The sequence below is a fragment of the Myotis daubentonii genome, chromosome 10 (assembly GCF_963259705.1).
Source record: "Myotis daubentonii chromosome 10, mMyoDau2.1, whole genome shotgun sequence".
NCBI lineage: Eukaryota > Metazoa > Chordata > Mammalia > Chiroptera > Vespertilionidae > Myotis > Myotis daubentonii.
This window is the reverse complement of record NC_081849.1, coordinates 69,183,569-69,206,706: the sequence shown is the minus strand read 5'-3', so window position 1 is coordinate 69,206,706 and position 23,138 is coordinate 69,183,569. Positions and strand designations below refer to the sequence as shown.

Sequence of the window (23,138 nt, the reverse complement as noted above, 5' to 3'; positions counted from 1 at the left end):
CAGTGTAGTTTTGTTTGCCTAGGAGTTATTCTGAATCTTAACAGTGACTCTACCAATCACATTTTCTCCCATTAAGTGTAGATCTCAAGTTTAAATACCAACACAGTAATTTTTTTTCCCTTTCCAAGTACTTGACAACAACTCATTATATTCACAAGTACTGACAACTACTATTATATCCATCTTCCAAAAATACAAGTCCGTTCTTTAACTAGCCCTTTTAGAGAGTTTTATAGTAATAGTCAAATTTATTGAACATTTAATTTATGCAAGGCACTTTTCTGACCATCTTAATTCATTTAATTTTCACAATATTTTTATGAGGTAAGTACTATTTTATCTCCATCTTACAAATGAGAAACTGAGTCAGAGAGAAACTAGCTGTTTAAACACATATGTATTATTAACAATATAAGTATTATTGTCAAGAGAAAAAAAACTGTCTAATGTTCAACTCTAGGTCTGTCAATTATCTAAATACTAGAGGCCCGATGCATGAAATTCGTGCAAGAGTAGGCCTTCCTTCTCCTAGCTGCCGGCACCGGCTTCCCTCTGGCATCCGGGACCCGGGCTTCCCTCACAGCCCCCGCTTCGTCTGGAAGGTCATCTGGAAGGATGTCTGGAGGGATATCTGGTCTAATTAGCATATTATGCTTCTATTATTATAGATATAAAAGCTTAAGGGACTGTCTGACCATTCGACCTTCCAACTGGTAGCTATGATGCACAATGACCACCAGGGGGCAGGTGCTCCGACCGGTAGCTATGATGTGCACTGACCACCAGGGGGAAGACGCTCAATGGCTGCTGAGTGACAGCAACTTTGCAGAGTGACCTCTCGCACTCCAGGACCCCTCAGGGGATGTTGGACTGCCAGCTTCGGTCCGATTCCCTCAGGCCAGGTCAAGGGATCCCACCTGCCAGAGGTATCCAGCTCATTCCGCAGACGCCCTTCAAGCCCTGGCACCACTCCAGGTGCTGCGGGCCAGGGCCTGTGGGAGGTTGGCTCCAGGACATGTCTGGCCCATCTCGCCCAGTCCTGCCCTACCGTGCCCAGTCCTGCCCCACCTCACCCAGTCCTACCCCACCGGCAACCTTCTAATTAATTTCCTTTCAATGTGCATGAATCCATGCACTGGGCCTCTAGTAAATTAATAATCCATAGCAGGAAAAGGGCCATTTTCTCTACTAAAATGTTATTCTGAAGTAAATAGTCCTGGTTACCTCCAGAAAAGAACAGGAAGAGTGCATGCCACTTTTGAATAATAGCAATCACCTATTGACCTTAGTCTTTTTGGAGCCCTTGAAAGAATAATACCAGAAGGACTCCTGCATAGCAGTTTTGGGATGAGTGTGTTAGTGATCTTATATAATTCTCTATCCATTTTCATGACTTGTGTTAATGTATGGGAATATTAAATTAAAAATGTATATATATATATATATATATATCCAATAAATCTTCTATGTTCTGGGGCTTTCCAAAAATTGTTCGGAACTATTGGGACATCAGAGATATAATAACTAAAGAGACAACATAATATATCCAAAAAATTGGTCTTGGCAAAAACACACCTAGATACTTGAGTTCCTTGTCATCCACTTAGTAGCTGTGGTCTGGGGAAGGATTCTTAACCTCTCTCAGCTAAAGTTTCTTGGTCTGAATATTAGGAACTATGACATATTTCTCAGAGAATTGCAAAATGCAATGACATAATTATAGCCTTTGCATGTAGCTATTTGGTAAATGTTAATTCATTCCCTTTTCCTAACTTTACCTCTGTCACTCTCACACTCATTTGAAAAAGTAATATTTTTATAGAATATCAAGGTGAGGAATTGAGAATTTCTATAAATACCTGTTTACAGAGCTTTATATTTTTTAGAATTTTAGATTTAGATGATGATTCAGAAAATGAAATGCAGTTAGAAGGTCTACTAGAGCTGAGATGAAATAAATTTTCATAAGCAAGTTTAGAAATGAAAGAAAGCTTTTATATAGTATAGTTCTCGTCCTATAACAAGGTAAACATTTTAATTACTGGAATAATATGTTTATCAATTAAATTTTTATTTTCTCCCCCTTATGTATTTTATATTACCGTATTTCTGGAAATGACATGTTAAAGCAAAGACAATTTGTTACTTGATTGATTAATGACTAATCAAGAAGATCATGTAAAGAAGAAAATAACTGATTTAAAGCTGACCAATAAATAGACAGTCCCTTGAAAACTTTCCTAATAATTATCCACACTTTTTCTTTTTTTAAAATATATTTTATTGATTTTTTATAGAGAGGAAGGGAGAGAGATAGAGAGTCAGAAACATCGATGAGAGAGAAACATCGACCAGCTGCCTCCTGCACATCCCCCACCGGGGATGTGCCCGCAACCCATGCACATGCCCCCGACCGGAATCGAACCTGGGACCCTTCAGTCCGCAGGCCGACGCTCTATCCACTGAGCCAAACCGGTTTCGGCCACACTTTTTCTTTTTAATTATGGGAAACTGTCCACATCAGCTCGGTAAAAAAAAAAAAAAAAAAAAAAAAAAAAAAAAAAAAAAAGTATCCTCCATTGATGGTACTCCATTCACGCTCATCAGAGAGCCTATCAGCTGTATAATTCCATTCATGCTCACTAGGTAGTCTGTCAGCCTGCAGAGTTATTTGCTTTTCCTCTTTTTCTACCCTAGGAGTATCTCTGAACCTCATGGGAAGCCTTTATGGTGCTCTTGACTCCCTAGAGCAATGATGGCGAACCTTTTGAGCTCGGCGTGTCAGCATTTTGAAAAACCCTAACTTAACTCTGGTGCCGTGTCACATACAGAAATTTTTTGATATTTGAAACCATAGTGAAACAAAGACTTATATTTTTGATATTTAGTTTATATATTTAAATGCCATTTAACAAAGAAAAATCAACCAAAAAAAAAGGAGTTCGCGTGTCAGAGGTTCGCCATCACTGCCCTACAGCTTTCACTAGAGAGTTCCTCTCATGGAGAGTGTGGGCTGGAAGCCAGATCCACCTGGGCTGGAATCCCTGTTAGTCCACTGACTTACTGCATGGTGTCCAGTTCCTCATTTCACCTCAGAGCTCAGTTTCTCCATATGTCTTCAACGGCGGAAATGAAACATACCTTATAGCGATGCTATGAGGAGCCAATGAGATAATGTATGAAAAAGATTTCTTTCACAGAGAATGTATTTAGTAAGTACATTTGCTGCAATTTAAAAATTGTTCTGGTTGATGTTCATGGAGTTGTGTGCCTAAAACTGGCCCTGGCTTGGAACTCATCACCCTTCCTTCACTGGCAATGCTCAGATGAACTGGACCCAGCACATGATGGAATTCAGCACATGAAGTCTCAAATTCCCCACAAATATTCACTTGCATTACTGATCTTTACAATTTTTCATCAGTGTCAAACAATTTTAAACAAGGCGAAAAGGAACTGAATTCCTGCCAAAAAATGTGAGAGAAGATATATATATATCTTGGCATTAGCTACCCAATTCGGTCTTCTTTTTGTGGGGGACAAGTTAAGGAGCTATCATTTATGCACACAAGGGGTTTTGTTGATCAGCAGGTTGGAGTGGAGTTCTCAGTTGAGCTCTCATTTCTACTCCAACAGAGCTTGTGCAGATATTTGTTGATTTTGTGTTCATAAAAAGCAACATTTCTGTAAGCTAGCCTGTAAGTAGGAAAGGTAAGAAGTCTTGGAATAGAAACTGGGAAGCTATTTGGGAATTGATCCAATTCTAAATGTCTGACTTGCCTAAGAAAGCAGAATCTACGTGTGTTTTTTAATTGAATTGACTGTCAATCTCACATTAGTCTTGCCTTTTAATTGTCCTGCATTAGAAACCATACTGACTCTCCTAATCTGCCCCCTGACTATCCTGATTGAGCACTGATTTCACCTTCTGTTAGCTCGATTCATTGGGGCATCTACCCTGGGTCATTCACCTGCATAAATGATATTTATTAAAGTTCAACATGAGAAGACACTATATTTTGTGTTAAATGTCTTATCACAAAGATTACAATCACATTTTCATAACAATAAACCTCATGCTTCAGAAGTCTTTATGTCATATCTCAACTCATTACACATTCCAAAGGAGGAAAACAATTTTAAAAGCTTTATATTTCTCATTATGTTTATTTTCCCATCCACTTACTAAGACTGGACCATATTTCAGAATTTCATGAATAGTGAAGGCAGATTTCAAGGAACATCAGAATTATGATGGCATCCTTAACCTGACATTCATAAAAAAATATGGAAGTACATGCTTGGCTGGTTATACCCAGAACTGCACTTAATTTAAACCCAGCTCTTTATTTTTCCCTGAAGTGTCTGCTGTATTTGATATATCTTCAGGTTCCATAGTTGTTTACACCTGCTCAATATCAAGGACATTCCATACTCAGAATAATTTAAGCCAGTTTGATGAACTGATTTGAATAACGACAACATAAAGAAAACAAGCCAGCAGAATCAGAAAACTACATCACTTTAGAGCAGAAAAAAACTGTTAGAGTTCATTTTATTCCTCCCCTCCTTCCCCTTAGTCCCAACGGCAAGGCCTATAGTTATTGACATAACCTAATCCAAAACAAATGGCTCTCAGTTCTTAGATGAGTGCTCTTTCCTTAGCACCATGTTGTCAAATAGGTAAACCCAAGGGTCGTTGCTGCTCACCTTGCTATAGCAATTCTAAATTTCAATGTGTAAATAACTCTGAATAGTGCACTAAACAACAGACTATCAGTAACCACAATTAGTATTCCTTTTTTATTGCTTTATTGACTAGGGGCATTTGAATCAGAAATTGAGTGCTCTACTACACATCTGCAGCCCTAGAGTTCCAGTTTTCCTTCAGTTATATAATAATCCAACAGCTTACATACTAGTCAAAAGAGTTTGGAAACTTGGGTAGGTCTGAACCCTACAGAGTCCTAAGTCTTTCTGTTTAAAAAGTGCAGCGAGCCCTAACCGGTTTGGCTCAGTGGACAGAGCGTCAGCCTGCAGACTAAAGGTCCCAGGCTCGATTCCAGTCAAGGGCATGTACCTTGGTTGCGGGCACATCCCCAGTAGGAGGTATGCAGAAGGCAGCTGATCAATGTTCCTCTCCCATCGATGTTTTTAACTCTCTATCCCTCTCCCTTCCTCTCTGTAAAAAATCAATGAAATACATTTTTAAAAAAGTGCGGCGATGTACTATGTGATGTGTTGGCCTTCTTATGTCCCACTGGACTACAATTTTGAAGTCTTCAGGGAGCACATTCTGGAACCTCTGGAAGGGGAGCTACTTTCCACTGAATCTGATTACTGGCTTTTCTGTTGAAAAAAAAAAATGGCTTCAGGCACTTATCTCAAATTCTTCCCTGGGACAGCTGCTAAAACCATTGAAACCCAAGGGTGTATATACCATCTGCTTACTCCATCTGTAGTCCACAGACCCAGTTTTCCTATGGAAAGCCTTTCTGTATGAAGAGGAAAGAGAAGAAAAAGAAAACCAAAGGGGAAGAAAAAAAAAAAAACAAGAGGAAAGATTGGGGTCGCAGCCACACAACAAGCTGCTGAGTCAGGGCAAAGGGCATTCTATGTGGCTTTAAACATCAGTAAGTTGTTCACTGTTGGTGGTTTTTGCTTTTCTTTTGTACCACGTATACTCCTTTATTCTAGTACCAGTGCCCTGTGGTGTCAAATGGTTAAATCAATGCAATGGCTTCTAATGTACATTGCCTTTCCATCTTAAGCAACATTGGAAGCCAATTTTCTCTGTCCACCAAACCAACGGATGCTACTGACCAAGAAAGATGCATTCATTTTGTTCAATGAAAAAAGACAAAAGAGTCTATTGCACTTTCACATTTATAACATGAAACTATATCTTATTATTCTCAGTAATAAGAGAGGGTAAAACTAATACAGCTTTCTATTAAGTAACAACACTTTTTTTTAATAAGTTTTTTTTCAATATATTTTATTGATTTTTTACAGAGAGGAAGGGAGAGAGATAGAGAGTTAGAAACATCGATGAGAGAGAAACATCGATTAGCTGCCTCCTGCACATCTCCTACTGGGGATGTGCCCGCAACCCAGGTACATGCCCTTGACCGGAATCGAACCTGGGACCCTTCAGTCCGCAGGCTGACGCTCTATCCACTGAGCCAAACCGGTTTCGGCAGTAACAACACATTTTAAATAAATACACCAAGCAGGCATATTAATGAGTAAACAAGTAGAATCCTTTAAAGTATTTGCTACTGCTCAGAAGCTTTTGGAATTTTTCTTTTGGTCTAGCTTTCCATAGGAGTTTATATATCTCTGAAGAAATTTATTTTCATTTGTTCATAGATGTCCTTCTTGTTTGGCCCACAATGCTAATAACATACCTATTCTCTAAAATCCTTATAGTTAATACTTAGCACCTCATATAATCAGGCTATTTTAGAAAAAATTAAATTCATTATCAAAGAACAAAAAGGTGTCATTTTGCTTCTGAAATAATTGTGAAGCACTCTAATGCAACTTAAAAAAAAACTTCTTAATTGATGACTCTTACTTGAAGCAAAACTATAAAGTAATAGGTTGGTTTAAAACTCAGTTGGATTTGTGGTTTTTGTTTGTTTATTTTTGTTTTGTTTTTAAAACTCAGTTGGATTTGATATATCTAGTCCTATGCCTGAATGTCTACCTGTGTTCAACATACCATCCCAGCACATAGGCTAATATTGCTTGAAGATACTCTGAATATTTAATCACGTTATTGATCATCTTTAACTCAGAAAATTTCATTCATTAAAGAAAGATAATTTTTTAAAATATATATTTTATTTATTTTTTACAGAGAAGAAGGGAGAGGGATAGAGAGCTAGAAACATCGATGAGAGAGATCGATCAGCTGCCTCCTGCACGCCCCCCACCGGGGACGTGCCCGCAACCAAGGTACATGCCCTTGACCGGAATCGAACCCGGGACCCTTCAGTCCGCAGGCCGACGCTCTATCCACAGAGCCAAACCAGTCCGGCAAGAAAGATAATTTTTGAGAAGTATAATCCACAGGCTTATGTCACTCTACCTACTTATCACATGCTTATAAGTGTACATTTGTGATGAAAATTACCAGTAATTGGAAAGACTCATTCATGTTTATAAAAATATGTTGCCTTATTTAATATTACATGTTTAATAATAGTTAAATATACTGATTTTCTGCTTAAAAATTAAATTTATTTTTCCTCATGCAATATACCAGGAAGTTTTACTTTAATTTTAATTTAATGCTTTTTAATAGATATGTGGTCACCAGATTCTCTTCAATAGTCCTCTCTCACCATAGTCCTATGGAGGATTATATAATTAGGGAAAAGGAATGTTGACCCTTTACATAACTGTACCTTTTGAAGTGTTGGTAACTACTCATCTTAAAAGGAGATGGTTCCTATAACTTTATTGCTTCTACTTGCTTCTTCATGAAAAAATAATTTAGTAGAATAGAGAAATTTAAAAAATATATTGGAAAACTTACAATCTCATTCTTGAGAATGCTTCTTTACAACATAGCAGAGTTATACTAACTTAAAGTTATTAAATATGTAGAAACATCATTGTGAGTTACACCTCAATTGGCTCTCTCATAAAAGTAATTTCTTTCATATCTTAAATCTATGGTTCTCATTTTATTCACACTTTATGCAGTTTCAGAACTTTCATTCTATTGATTTTTGTCTTTTACTTGGTATACACTGGTATTTCTTTTGTCTTCAAATAAATTTAAAGTATTTCCCACTTAAACCATCTCAACAAATGACAAAGTATGGTCTTGGGAGAAAAGTTTAATTTTAACTACCTTCCATTTCATTTTGAAACTTTAAAAATTGGTTGTTGAAAGCCTTCCTCATGTCATCTGGCATGATGGCAGAAAAATATTTAAAATATGTGGCTGTGCTCATTCTGCCTCAAAAATTAATTTGTATTTCTAATAAATGTTAAGGATAGAAAGGCCCAGAACTTCATAAATAAATGAAAGTGATTATTTTTCTAATATTTAAAAACCATATTCAATTGAACCAATGTTGATTAGATTCAAGAGTTAACTATATGCAATCATTATACTCAGTAAAATATTGATACCAAAATAAAGTCAATTTTTACTCTTATCCATTTGAAAATTAATAAAATAGTCTTCTGTATTAATTCCACAAATTTCCTTCATAAACTTTTGAATTTATATTATGCAAAAGACAACAGATACATGCTGCCTTAACTTTGTATACCTCACATCCTATATAATAAAGAGGTAATATGCAAATTAACCCTCACACCATCACAAAGATGACCAGGCCGATCAAACAACTGAACAAGCAGGCTGCGTGGGGCGATCAGGCCTGTCGGGGGTTAGGGGGAGGATGACTAAACGACTGAACAGCAGGCTGCATGGGGTGACCTGGCTGGCAGGGGAGCCATGAGGGGTGACCAAGCCAGCAGGGAGGGCAGTTGGGGGTGACCAGGCCAGCAGGAGGGGCAGTAAGAGGGGACCAGGCCAGCAGGGGGGCAGTTGGGGGAAACCAGGCTGGCAGGGGGGACAATTAGGGGTGCCCTGGCTGGCAGGGGGAGGCAGTTAGGGGCAACTTGGCTGGCAGAGGGGAGCAGTTAGGCTCAACCAGGCTGGCAGGAGGGGCAGTAAGAGGGGACAAGGCCAGCAGGGGGGCAGTTGGGGGAAACCAGGCTGGCAGGGGGGACAATTAGGGGTGCCTAGGCTGGCAGGGGGAGGCAGTTAGGGGCAACTTGGCCGGCAGAGGGGGGCAGTTAGGGGCAACCAGGCCAGCAGGGGGGCAGTTAGGGGCATCCAGGCAGGCAGGCAGGTGAGCGATTAGGATCTAGCGGTACAGGATTGTGAGAGGATGTCTGATGCTGGTTTAGGCTCAATCCCTGGGATTGGGCCTAAACTGGCAGTTGGACATTCCCCGAGGGATCTCCTGATTGGAGAGGGTGCAGGCTCGGCTGAGGGGACACCCCCCCTCCCCCGGCATGAATTTCATGCACCGGGCCTCTAGTATTATAAAACAATCCCATGCAAACTCTAAATAAATGCTAACTTAGTGCTTCTGAATTTGTCTTTTGTGTACTTTCAAGGAAATTGAAATCCCATTTGATGGATATTCTGAAGTATGTTGAGTCTTTTATACATATATGTATATCTTTCTCGGTTAATCTTTATCATATTCCAAATTACAGCAGTTTTGTCTCATCATTATTTACTCATTTTCCTTAAAGTTCCATTACATAAAAATTCTATATAGCCTGAAATCTAATACTAAAAAAATTATTTACTATATTTATTTAAAAATTAACATTCACTTTAAAACAACAGGATCTTAAGACCATTTATAACCTTATAAATTATACAGTTAGCAGCTAAAAGGCACAAGTTTATGTACCAATTTAGGTCTTAATGAATATAAATCATGCAACTGGCTAATCTACAGAAAATATCAAGATCCAAAGACTCCGTTCCAAAGGATCTTTTTCCTACGATTCAATTTGAAAGAATGACAAACTGATACCATGAGAGCCGCTATGTGTGCAAATGTGTGCATGTGTGTGCACTCATCTTCATCATATGCCCAACAATTCTCTGTGACCAAGTCCCACCTTCTCTACCTAGAGACACAGCTTTAAAAACAGTGATTCTGAAGAACAAGGTTTGAGATAATGTTTTAGGGAGACAAGTGAAATGGCCAAATATAGCCAATCCTTGTTTATGGGCTGGAAAAGATGAATGAAATTTATTATTATCTACAGTGAAGTTCTAGTAGAAACCTGGACTGTCCACCTCCCTCCCATGTGTAGAACAGAAATCAGCCAGCAGCCAGGTCCAGACTTCCTTCAGAAGCGGGTAGAGGAGTCGAGTTGTCCACAACTAAAATGGGTTGAGTGTGCATGCTGTGTGTGAGGGAGCGAGTCTCTGGAGCCCTCATCCCAGAACTCTTTCTTACTAGAGACCAAACAAATCAAGCCGTAAGACGTTGCTCCTTTGTAGTTGTAGTTGTAGTTGGTGGTGGTAGTGAGCAGAATTACTCAGTTGGGTCTTCCTTTTAAGAAATTTAAACCACCCTCACACAGTTACAAGTTGACTAGTTTTGTTTCCATTGAGTTATCCGGGACTTATTCCTGGTGCCATCAGCAGATTATACAGAGGTAGACATATTAACTTATGTCTGTATAAGAGCAGTGACAAGCTCTTCAGTAACATTTCCTTTTATGTTGCTGGGTACACATGAAAACCAATCAGACTTTTTTGACAAAAGAGACTACGTAAGAAATGTCACGACATACCCAAGGCCAATAGATACACTGAATACACTTTTAAGTTTCTAAATTATGACAGGATTTTTCACACTCCTGACACATTTTTGCTGCACAGTCTCTGGAAGTGTCTGAACATTTCATTAAAAGATATACTGAGTAAAGATAGTGGATTGCTTAGGTCCAATCAGTAAAAAAGTGATTATAGATAATATAAATCAGAATCGTCTCTATCTAAGATTTTTTTTAACTTTTATATCAAGTTAAGAGTATTGTTAGTAAATGCTGTTATTGGAATTGTCTATTAACAGTGGCAGTTACAAATTAAAAAAATTAATTGCATGAATATAATATTCAGATTCATTGAGTTTCTAATCATCTCCTTTATAGGAGCTATTCACCAATTTCTAAATGAATTTATGACCTTGTACTAAAATCACATCATGAAACTCTATGTTTACTCATATAAGCCAAGTTATTTTACCCTTATATTTATTTTTCCTTCAGAGTATTTCTTTGGTATCTAAAGAGAGATGACTTATTTATGAAGCTAATTAACTAATGTGAAATTTACTTCTATTATCTTCATATTTAATTAAGACCTATTTGTTTCATTGCCTTAGCAATGACTACAAGTATTCCTGAATGTCAGCCTCTTATCTATTTCTCTCAGCTTTTAAACATAATAAAGTGCCTAGATTCTTTATTTGGTATTTCATATCTCCTTTCTCTCATGTCACAAAAGATAAATTTACACAGCTGCACCGACAACATCACAGCTTTGAAAATGAGTCCACCGTTACCTTAAAAATAGTACAGTCACTTACTTTAATCCATCTTCCTCTGCCATCACTCTAAGGCCAAACTTCAAATTTAAGAATGCACTTTTCTCAACTTCTAGTTTTAAAGTAAGAGTCCAAAGGTCTATTCACTTAACTAACACACACTGACAAAATATCAATCAACAAGCATTCTCAATTAGGAATATTTGATAGTGCTGCCCTGGCATATCTATTTTAATGAACAGACAGTGCTAACAATGGCAAGAGTCCATCTTCCCAAAATGTGTGTAGGTGAAAAGGGTAGGGTGATGAATTATTCATTTCACTCTCTGTTTGTTATCAGCATTTCAGTATAATCATCCATGACCTATACATTTTACATGGTCTGATACTTCTATCCCAGGGGGGCGATATATATAATTTGTTTTATTTATCCTAGCCAAGTTTTTATTTTTTAAATATATACCTTTCAGAGCCCATAGCTTTGAGTTTGTTAAGTTTAAAGCAGAACTGAAACAAAAGGAATACACACAACACCCACCAATCTGAATTTCTGGAGATACTGAAAAGTCTCTGGAGATCCTGGACTCTACCTTGAGGACGTAGATTTTGATATCTATCTAAGATCCAAGACTACCTTGAAAAATCCTTGAATTGTCACACAGTTATAGAAAATTCTCAAATGAGCTGTAACAGGTACTAAGCAGTTGATTTGTAAGTTTCATCATTTTACCAACTCCTCTCTTTTGAAGTGCACCTGTTCATAATCAGGGACTATCGTGGATGTCTATGGTTTCATATAAGAGATTTGTATCCAACACTCAACAACAGCACTTTCTAAGAGGTACAGGACATTTAGCTTCGCTTTCCAATGAACAACTTCCTGTTCATTTATGAGATTCCTCTATTACAAACCAAAGATGAGGCTGGGAGTCACTGTGACTTCAGCTAATAAATTCAATTTACATTTCCTGGTGTGGAGCTCTACCCCGATCATGAGTCATTCTGAATCACCAACATCCTGGACTAGAATTCATATTTCTCAATATTAACTGGAGAAGTAAGTTAGGTTTTATAGCTTAAAAACCAAAAGTCTCTTCTGGCTACAACTTCATCATGAACCACACAATTGCAATTATAAACTTATGCATTTAAAACTTCCACATCTCAAATAAGTTTTCTGTCCCAAATGCCCACCATAAAAATCAGTGTGATTTAACTTTTCTTTGAAACAATGGGTATATTTCTGAACATTTATCTGTGAAAATAGAAAATAAAATCGCCTGTTATACTCACATGGCACTGTGCGGAGGTAGAGGTTGTCACGAATGATTTGCTGAAGTTCGTGGTCCACGGAACCCTTCTGAAATCGTAAGTTGAGGTAGTGACGAAGATCCTTATCAACAATTCCTCCTAGAATAATAGAATTTCTTAATAAAGAATGTTGAAAAATATTTTAAATTGTAATCTGATTTTGTTATAAATATACACATGAACCTATTTAAAAGATGCATCCTTTCACATTGCTCTTTTGACCTTCTAAGACATTTACTGCCATAATAATAAAATATAACATTTACTGAGATAATAATTGTCTACCAGGTGTGTGCCTGGTGTTTTACATGAATTCTTTAATTTATTTTTCATTTAGAATGAAGGCAGAATGTATGTAATACTCCTGAGCTAATACTGAAATGCCATAGTATAGCTTATTGAATAACCAACAAGATTTTTTTTTTCTATTTCACATTTTCCCTTTTCTCTAGCCTCTGGCAAGCACTACACTACTTTTCTGTCTCTATGAATTTGACTGAAGGTATCTCATGTGAGTAGAATCATATAATATTTCCCTTTGTGACTGGCTTATTTCACTTAAAAGTTTGACAAGATTTTTATTTAAAGTTACTATGGATTAAGATAAGTATGGTAATATAAAATGTTAAAAAGCTACACAAATATTAATGTTTTATTTCCTTTATAAAATCAAATTGATTTATCTGTCCTATAAAATGTGCAGATGTCCATAACTAGAAATCAAGATTTTATTATAAGTATTATGTTATTATTACAGAAATAATTTTGAGTTTATTTGCAATTATAATCTAATATTTGCCATTATAATCTAATGAAAAATAAGTTGGCTATAGGTAAGCAAGCTAATACTGTGGGTTTACCCAAGATTAATTTTTTTAATCCTCACCCAAGGATATGTTTATTGATTTTTGAGAGAGAAGAAGGGAGAGAGAAACATTGATGTGAGAGAGAAACATCAATCAGTTGCCTCCCGTATGTGACCATCTGGGGATGGAACCCATCATCTAGGTACGTGCCCTGACCAGGAACTGATCCCACAACCTTTTGGGTGTAAGGGACAACTCTCCAACCAACTAAGCCACCGGGGTGAGGCCAAGATTAATTTAAAGATAAATATTTAAAGACAATTGTATGAAATTATGAAGATTCATCTAAGGCTCTTTTTATTCTTATACTTGAAAGTGAATTCTAAATCAAAATATCTATAAAAATATAAGTAAAAATTATTAAAACATTTAATTTTCCAATATATTTGGGTAGTTGAGTCAAGACAAAGAATTAATGATAAAAGAAAGAGAAAATCTATAATAGTCACAAAATCATATTCTCTTCAAATCCTTTTGAATATTGAAATTACAGTTCATCAATCTATTTACACCACTATGACCACATGAAGGTAACATTCAGTGGGTGTGCATATATGGATACAAACATTTTTTACTCAAATAATAGTTAATATATTTGCAAACTGCAACATTTCTGGAGTTTTCAAATCCATTGTTTTAGTTGCCTCTTAATCTGTTGGTACATCCTCAGTAAGATGCCATAAGAAATACAATTTTTAACTAAATTCACTATCAAAATCCTTACTCTCCAAATAGTGTTCCTCATATATTTCAGCAAATAGTCTTAATTTATTTTTTCACCCAATATAACATAGTAGTGACAAACAAGTTACACCAAAGGAAAACATATTGCTTATTGGGTGCATATAGACATTATATCCAGAATGCTTGCACGTAGAATTTTCCAAATTCAGTCAAGCAGCAGAGCAGTCAGAAATGGAAGTCACTCAAAACTACCAGCACTGAGAACAACAATTACCTAGCATTTACATCTTCAAATGCCTTGAAATAGTTGATAATTAGAAGTCCTGAAATTCTGTTTTTCTCCCTTGATCTTTTCTGGCCAGCTGAACTTGTTTATCCTTGCTAGTTCATCATAGCTACGGAGCATGATCATGCCTGACTGTTCTCTGCCAAGTTCTAAGTCTACAGGTCCTTCAGCAACTGCACTCTATCTTTCTTACTATCTAATATGTGGGACATGCCAAGTGAGGAGATGTTTTCTGGTAGCCAAAGAATATGCTAAGGATAGAACAACAGATGTAGGCTGCCCACCAAGGTAAAGAATCATTCACCTAATGTATGCAACATGGATAAGCTCACATGTGTAGTTCAGGATTATTGTTCCTGAAAATATGGATATTATCAGTTTAAAACCATTTCTGCTACTACAAATATGCCACATTAGCTCTCTCAAGATTTATCAATGTAGAAAAAAAAAACACACACAAAAAACCAAACAACCAAAAAGGCTGTGTATTCACTCAGCGACTTTAATATATTTTTGATTTTTTAATCTATTGATATGACTATGTCAATATCTTTATTCCCCTATGAAAGAACCTGCTGCAGCTTATGAAACTGATATAGATTTTTTCATTAATTAAAATGAATTGTCACAAATTACTGAATTTGTTTTGGAAGGACTTTTCCTGCCTCATATTTCATAAATACTTTATCGTCCATCACAATTTATCACAGCATCTTACAAGTAAGTCCATTTTATTTACCCAATATCTTTGTTATTGCAAACTCTGCTAGTTGCCTACCCAATATTCTTTCCTCTATTCTTTCTTATTGAGAACCACGATTTAATTTCAAGTCCAAACATACTTAGCCCCAGGACATGGACCCCAGTGGTCGGAAACAGTTATACAATCTAGCTCCCCACTTTCCTAGCTGTCCTTACAGCTTCTGATAGCTATGTTCTGGCCATTGAGACCTAACACAGAAAGATGGGATTTTTTTATTCATTGAACTAGATTTGGTATCTGAGATATATTAGCCATATTCTGACCATAAAGTGACTTGCACAAGGAAAAATCCAACATACTCAGGATATTGGAGGTAAAGTTAGAAACAGCCTGGGTCCTTAATGGTTTCAGTGAGCAGCTAAAATAATATCAGCAAATATTCACCTTAATAAATCTTTTTATATGAGGAAAAAGTGTGTACTCATTTTCTAAAACTATTATGCGTTTCTGTAATTTGCAACTGTACATGATCCCAATAGATATATGTGTATATAAAATGTTTTACATATGTATATACAATATGTATATACACGTTTAAAAGAATGTTTTTTATTATAAATTTTATTTAGAGAAAAATTAAGCAACAGATAGTGGACAATGAGTGAGCTAAAAACAGAGTCTGAGTCTCAAGAATGCCTGATTTCAGGTATATAAGTTAATATTTTAAAATAAGCAAAAAATAGAAGATTCTATATACTATTCAATAAATGCTATCTATTATTAAAATAAATAAATTGCTACCTTATTTTCCATAGCTGTAATTTTTAATTTTATTGTTATTGTTTGTCGGTAAAGTTTCTGTTTTTGTCATTTGTTATTGCTACCTAAATCTGGTAGCTCATAGGATGTCCACATGAATCCTTCCATCAAGCATAGCACTGTCCAGTCCAGTGTCCCTTACCCGTGTACTCATCTCTTCTCAAAATTCAGTGGTTTTTACTTACTATTATTTTTAATAGTTATTGAATTATTTCACTTAATTGTGAAAAACTTCATTATCTTTATTTTACAAAGTAAAACAACAGATTAAAAGATATAACACCTTCTGAAATCACTCATTTGTCGATAAGAGATCTGGGAAGGATTTGAACCCTATGATTCTGCTTCTGAAGAACATCACCCATTTGAGACGAAACTTCAGAGCCTAAAGCAGTCTCCTTTCTCAGCATGACCACAAACAAGCTTTCAACCTGACATCAAAGTATAACTTAAGAAGAACCCTTAGGAGATAAGTTAGTTCAAATGCTTCATATTACAAATGAGGAAACTGAAACTCGCTCAAATTATTTGGCACTGGGTTCAAAGCAAAGATAGGGGGATTGTGAAAAGCATCAGGGAATCAACTCCGATGAATTATTTTTTGGGGAAATCTACATATTATTACCACTTGAAAATGGTGTGCATCTCTGCACTTACAAGTTTTCTTAAATATCTGCAGTAGAACTGCTTTGTCCCCTCCATTACCTGAATGCTTAGATTGAGGAAGCAGAGACAAATACTTCTTGGATCATATGAACAGAATCTCCTTGGTATATTCCGTAAGAAAAATTGCTAGTCTTAACCTTGTAGCTAAAGTGAGACAATCTTCCTAAGGTTGAGGGAGAAATATATCAGGCTCTATAATGTTTGTGCCAACGGTCTGATTGCTAGTAGCTGGCCAGAGAAATCCCATACCTCATTCATGGGCATGAACATTGGCTCAACTTTCCCCTCCAACAGTTTCTGGAATGACATGCACCTTATAAACTTAATGTAAACTGGGGAGAATAGTTCACTGATTGGGATGGTGGAGGGTGTGTAGAAAGGGAAAGGTGGAGATGATCAGCAAGCCAAAGTCTGGCTCATTCTGTCATTTATTCAGCCAAACTAGGCTACTCTAACATTCTATTGGCCTTATTTATTTTTTCTTGTCTTTACCTCAGTTTTTCTCTATTCATACACAACAAGCTGCTGAAGGAAGCATTTGATTTTTTGTTTGTTTGTGTTTTATCTTTTGTAAAGCACATTTATCTGCTTTATTTGTACTATTTTCTTATCCATTTCTCTGCTTTATCTGTACTATCTTCTTTTGGTAACATCACTTTGATTTCCTTTTTCTAGTGGCTATATCTAGCTCATTCTGTATAAATATGGTCAGATATTTAGCCTATCTTCCATGCCCTCACTTAGCCAATTAAAATAAAAATATTAAGCTAGGTGGCTTAAAAAACAAATATTAATTTCTGGTTTGCAGATAGCTATCTTCTCCTTGTGTCCTCACATGTTTGGAAGAGAACTCATCTCACTAGTGTTTCTGCATATAAGGGTACATATCCCATTCATAAGAGCTCCACTCTCATGAGCTATTTCCCAAAGCCCCCACCTCCTAGGATTTAAACATATAGCTTTTGAAGAGGAAATAAGCAGTCTGTAAGAGTAGGTACAGATATAATAAGGCTTCCACTAGATATAAATTCCTTGTTTCCGTATTAAGTACTTACCAAGTATATCTAATAGTTTGGGGATTTTTTTGTTGTTGTTGTTATTAGACAACCAAATTATTTTATTAGTTAACTAGAGGCCCGGTACAAGGATTCATGCACTGGTGGGGTCCCTTGGCTTGGCTTGAGCCCTATCACAATCTGGGACCCTTGGGTGATGTCGGAGAGCGGGTTTTGGACTGATCCCCACAGGTCAGGCCGAGGGAACCCCTGGTGCACAAATCCGTGCACTGGGCTGGTTTCAGCCGGATCCCTGCAGGCCAGGCCAAGGGACCTCACTGGTGCACGAATCCCTGCACTGGTCCTCTAGTATGCATATAAGATCTTTGGTAAATCTCTTCCCACACTCCCCCCAGCAGCAACCTAACCCACAGCTTATTCCATGAGGAATCAGGCTCCCTCCTTTCCCTCCCTCCAGGGTGTGGGTGAAGCATTTTCAGGGCCAACAGTGTCCCAGCAGCAACCTAACCCATGGCCAATTCCATGGGGAATTGGGGTTCCTCCTTTACTCATCGGAGAATATGCCCCCTGGTGGTCAGTGCATGTCATAGCTACTGGGCAAACGGTTGAACAGTTGGATGGTCGCTCAGGTTTTTATATATATATAGAAGATTATAATCATAGACCACAAGTTAGTTATAGCTCATAAGAAACAAAGCCATGGATAATCTCCCTTTGATTTATTTGTATTTTCTGAATTATCCAGGAAGCTAAGATTATCAACAGAAAATTGACTTCATACATTGTCTTTGCCAAATAAGTAGTACAATTACCAAGAAAAATGGTCTGTAAGGAATTGGAAGAAGAAAAAGATCTATCCATATGCCTTAAGATATTCCCATAAGTAACTGCACATTTATTTTTTATTTATTTATTTTTTTGCACATTTATTTTATGTTGGTTTATTGGATGGTGGGGAAGTGGGGGAATAGACAGTAGAAAGGTACTATGAGGCTATGTTGCTATATTCCTTCTTCATAAATACTTTCTGCTTGGCTCACCTCAAAAATGGAGAAATAAATCACAGGAAAGTTGATTGATTCTGTTATAATCCACAGTCACAAAATAGGTGACAGACATATCTAATCCAGTCTGCCGGAACAATCTCCATCCCCCTTTTAGGTAGAAAATTGTGTCTTCGGATTCTGATGATCTATAGGCCCATCTCATTTTCAGAAAGCTAGAATACTGCACCAAATCACCGATGCATTTGATTTACAATAGTTGTTTTATAAATTATAAGTCAGTAACACCATGCTTCTTTCAATAATTTTAGTAATAATAATTTTAAATAGGAGCACACATATAAGAGCCATGGTAACTCACTGCAGATGCCTTGCTTGGTTAATTGCTTTTCCATAGCTGGAAATATTTAGGCATATGAAATTTCTACTCATAATATTAGCAACTATAGTCAATCCTTTTATCATGTTTTGATATCTTTGCATGTTGTTTTTCTTCAAAAATTAAGTAGTATTACACATTTTATAGAAGAAATGCAATAATACAAGAGACAACAAATCATTGTAGATCATTAGGAGATTTAAAACTAGAAAGAATAATCATTATTTTAGAGAAAATGACAGAGGTAAATGTAAGTGGTTTATAATATTCTCTAGTTCATATTGAAAATGACTTTTTATCATTTTCTTCCCTCTACTGTTGCACATATATTATTATTATTGCGTTTAATTGTTAGCTTTGGTCTCAAAGTAAAAGTTAAAGTTATTCTTAGAGTTTTGATTACAGGCTCTCATGGAGAAAGGAAAATAGGTACTTGCTCTATGCCTGGTATTGTGCTAGGTGTTGTACAGCATTCCCCAAAATTTTAAAATCAAGACATGTACTGATGGGACACGGTTTAAAACAAACTGAACTATATTCTCTATGTTTTGAGATGGCTAATTTATTTTTGGAATAGGGTATTTTTTGTTAATTTCTTTGACTCACCTAACTTCTAAACATTAGGTGATCTTTATAAAAAGCAATATGTCACAACAAATTCAGCATCACGAAAGAAAAAGATATATGGCCAAAAAGGAATCAGACCCAAATTCAATCCTTTTTCTTAAAAACCTGATATTTTTACCATTATAAGTTCAAAAAGGAAAAAAAAAACGCAACCAAATAAGGTATTAGGTAGTTATGAATTATTTAAAATCATTGAAGGCTAATAAATCTTAAAGCTCTAAGATTTCTGCATAAAATTACTGAGGTCAAATGAAGAAACTATTATCCAAAACATCTACATAATTCAGCAGGCAAAAATTTTCACTATGAGAATTGGCTCACTGCCTTTCTAAATGTATTCCAAAGTCTAAGCCTAATTTTTAAATATTGCAGGGATAAAAATATCATGTTATTTTTGCAATCAAATTTAGGAATTTACCTGCATTAATTTAAAAAAGAATATAAAATAAACTGCTCATACTATGTATGCCTGAAACACATTCATTTATAAAACTAAAAGTGAGCATATAAATGATATTTAAACAATGAATATTCCAGCTTATTTTCACTTTATTAACAAGCTACTATGCCCAAGTAATCAAAAACTATATTTTTAAAGAGGTGATGCTTATTATGAGTAAAATTGATGGGGATTAATTAGCAGGATTAGATTTGTGAATGGTTGCATTATTTTATGTTTTGAGAACTATAAGACAAGGCCAGACCTCTCATTTTAGGTTTTGCTAACCTGCTTAGACTTAAAATTACCTAATGACCTGGCATAATAGATGGTCCACTTCAACTGGCTTCATTCTGAAAAGTATCATGACATAGAACATGTTGTCCAAATCAACTCTACCTTCCTCCCACCCCCACCCCCCCAAAAAACCCACCATAGCTTTATTGATGAGCCCATTTTCAGTGACAATACAAAAAAACCCTTTAAATTTTGGGTTCAAAAAAAGAGATTAATATATCTTCTATAGGCTGTATCATGATTTATCAGTAGCAATGAAGTCATGACAATGCTTGAACTGTTGCTACAGGCTGATTTCAAATAATAAGGAATGTATTCTGAAAAGGATGTCAATAAGTATTAACTGAATTACATTCCTACTCAATGGATGATTTAAATAATTCACCCAATAATGATAAATATTTAAATGCATGAATACAATAATATATAGTAAATGAATTTTGTAGAAGTGCAGAAAGGTTTCCTGTCACAAAAGAGGGGTTTGCCATTACTACATATTTCTTTTTTTGGACAGATACTATTTGCTAGGACATACAAGTGGCTTTTAAATGGTTAATTGATGGTACAAAAACCACATTTAGATGAACTTTTACTTTCTTTTTTAAAAACATATTTTTATTGATTTCAGAGAGAAAAGGAAAGGGAGAGAGAGATAGAAACATCAATGATGAGAAGAAATCATTGATCAGCTGTCTCCTGCATGCCCCCTAATGGGGACTGAGCCCACAATCCGGGCATGTGACCTGACCACCAGGAATGGAACCGTGATCTCCTGGTTCCTAGGTGGACACTCAACCACTGAGCCATACTGACATGGAAGAATCTACAGTTTTGATGGTGTGGTTTTATCATGGCATATCCCTATCAAACAATTGATCTTTTGTTCCACTTAAAAATCAGGCAATAGCTAAAGAAATTTAAACAAAAATCCCAAAATTCTCCTTGTGAATAGAGTTCCTAAAAATTTACTATTTTAGGAGACTACTTTACAATTTCTATGGCTTGGGTTATTTATATATAATACTGAAAGACAATGTGCATGTAAATATTGCTGTCACAAGTCTATAATAAAATTGGAAAAGCCTGGAATACTGATATGGAACTTATCATTGTTTACCTTCACAAGTACTTCTCAGCCACATAATCTGAATAAATCACGACTGTTTTTCTAAGCAGCTATCACCCTATCAGCATGCTAATAGTTAGAGATAGCAATCATGTTCTTCATAAGCACAATATAAATCATCAGCAAGCTGCAACTTTTCTATCCCTCACTCTTAAATATCATGCTTGAAATTACCTTCCTTTTGCTATTTCACTTGGTTTATATCTCTACTCAAAAATTGCTCCACACCCTGTCTAAACTTGCTCATCTCCCACAATCCCATCCCCATCATCATTCACTATTCTCCTACCCCACTTGTTTACATAGCAGTTACCCTTACCTAAAATCGTATCACACATTTACTTGTTTAATTGCTTATTGCCTAAGTTGTTCCTTAGAACATAAGCTCCATGAGAGAGCAGAGTCTGACATTTAGTAGTCATACAGCTGGTATTTGCTCATTGAAAAATGAAATGGATACAAATATAAAGCATTTTTGGAGAAACTATAAACACCACACAATAACACCACACAATAATATCCTATTATTTCTCAAAATGCCTACTTTTTCTACATTAATTGTTTAACAGGCTCCATGACTTATTTATATTACAAGTTAGATGAAGATTCATGACCATGAAGGGCAATTAACAAATTTTATAAATTATGCCAACTCTTTATATGTCAATCACAATGGACTAACTTGTTTACTAAATTTGGCTTCCTAATGTGAAATGCATATTTATTTTATTCTATTAATAAAATCAAAGCACATTTCATAAGAAAAAGTTTATTTGAAATTAAAGTATCAGATGATTTATGAGTACCAAATTCTATTTCCTGCTGTGAGTGTTATATAAAACTTGATTTAGTTCTGTCATCCAAAATTTCATCTTTAGCAATCACCATGTAGAAAAGAATCATTGAATATAAAAATAATTATTTGTTTCTTCAATATATTCACAGAAGATATGAAGCTGTATAGAACATTAACTATAAGGCCAGCATGCCATCACTATATTTTAGGGACAGTTAGCATTAAAACATGTTAGTACCGTCATTCTGGCCTTCAGCTGAAATTTATATTAAGTAAAAAGGAAAGCTTTTGACCTAGTGAATCATCATGAAGAAAAGTGGATGCCAAATACAATTATTTTTAGTATGTAATTTTTCATGCTTTGGAACAGTATTTACAAAACAAATATTTTCTATCATTCTCTTGGTTTCAATCAACATAAGAGTACAGGGCACATTGACCATTCTGAAAGTGGAACATCAAGTTTAGGTTCAAATTTATGTCTTAACCATTAATTTAGAAACTATCAAGTGTTAAAACTTTAAAATATATAAAAATACTGAAGTAGAAACAGTCCATCTGTAGCTTTTAGAGGGTCTATTATTAAAATGAAGGCTGTGGCAAAGGACATTAGTCAAAAGAAATCGTTCCTAAACAGAATATTTAACACTCAAAGTAGTAAGCATATGGTCAAGAATGTGAGAATTTCATCGGTCATTTATTATTGGATGTAGTCAGTTAAAAAAGCAACTTTTTAACTTTCTAAAATCTGGAATCACTATAACATTTGCATACTCCTAAAGAACTTTTGGTTGTATAGATTATTGCTAGGTTGACTTACTTGTTCACTATTTTCTAGTGATGATAGGAATAACTGTAATGGAAGACAGACATTCATTAAGTACACTATTCTTTAAAATATAGTTTTATCAAGTATACTTGAAACCAGAATATTTATGAACCACAAGACCAGATTTAAAAAATATGGTTGAAGGATATTCTTAGATCTGTTCCATCTACACTTCTTTG

General features: G+C 35.8%; 1 protein-coding gene across 8 annotated transcripts in view; it reads right to left on the bottom strand.

The window, feature by feature from the left end:
- The window catches only part of MAGI2 (membrane associated guanylate kinase, WW and PDZ domain containing 2), a 1,174,807-nt gene that overhangs the window by 812,964 nt on the left and 338,705 nt on the right, over nt 1-23,138 (bottom strand). For all 8 annotated transcript variants that reach the window (XM_059712711.1, XM_059712714.1, XM_059712712.1 and 5 more), the window contains exon 2: nt 12,405-12,521. In XM_059712711.1, the coding sequence (XP_059568694.1) occupies nt 12,405-12,521 (117 nt within the window). The remainder of the gene's footprint in view (nt 1-12,404; nt 12,522-23,138) is intronic.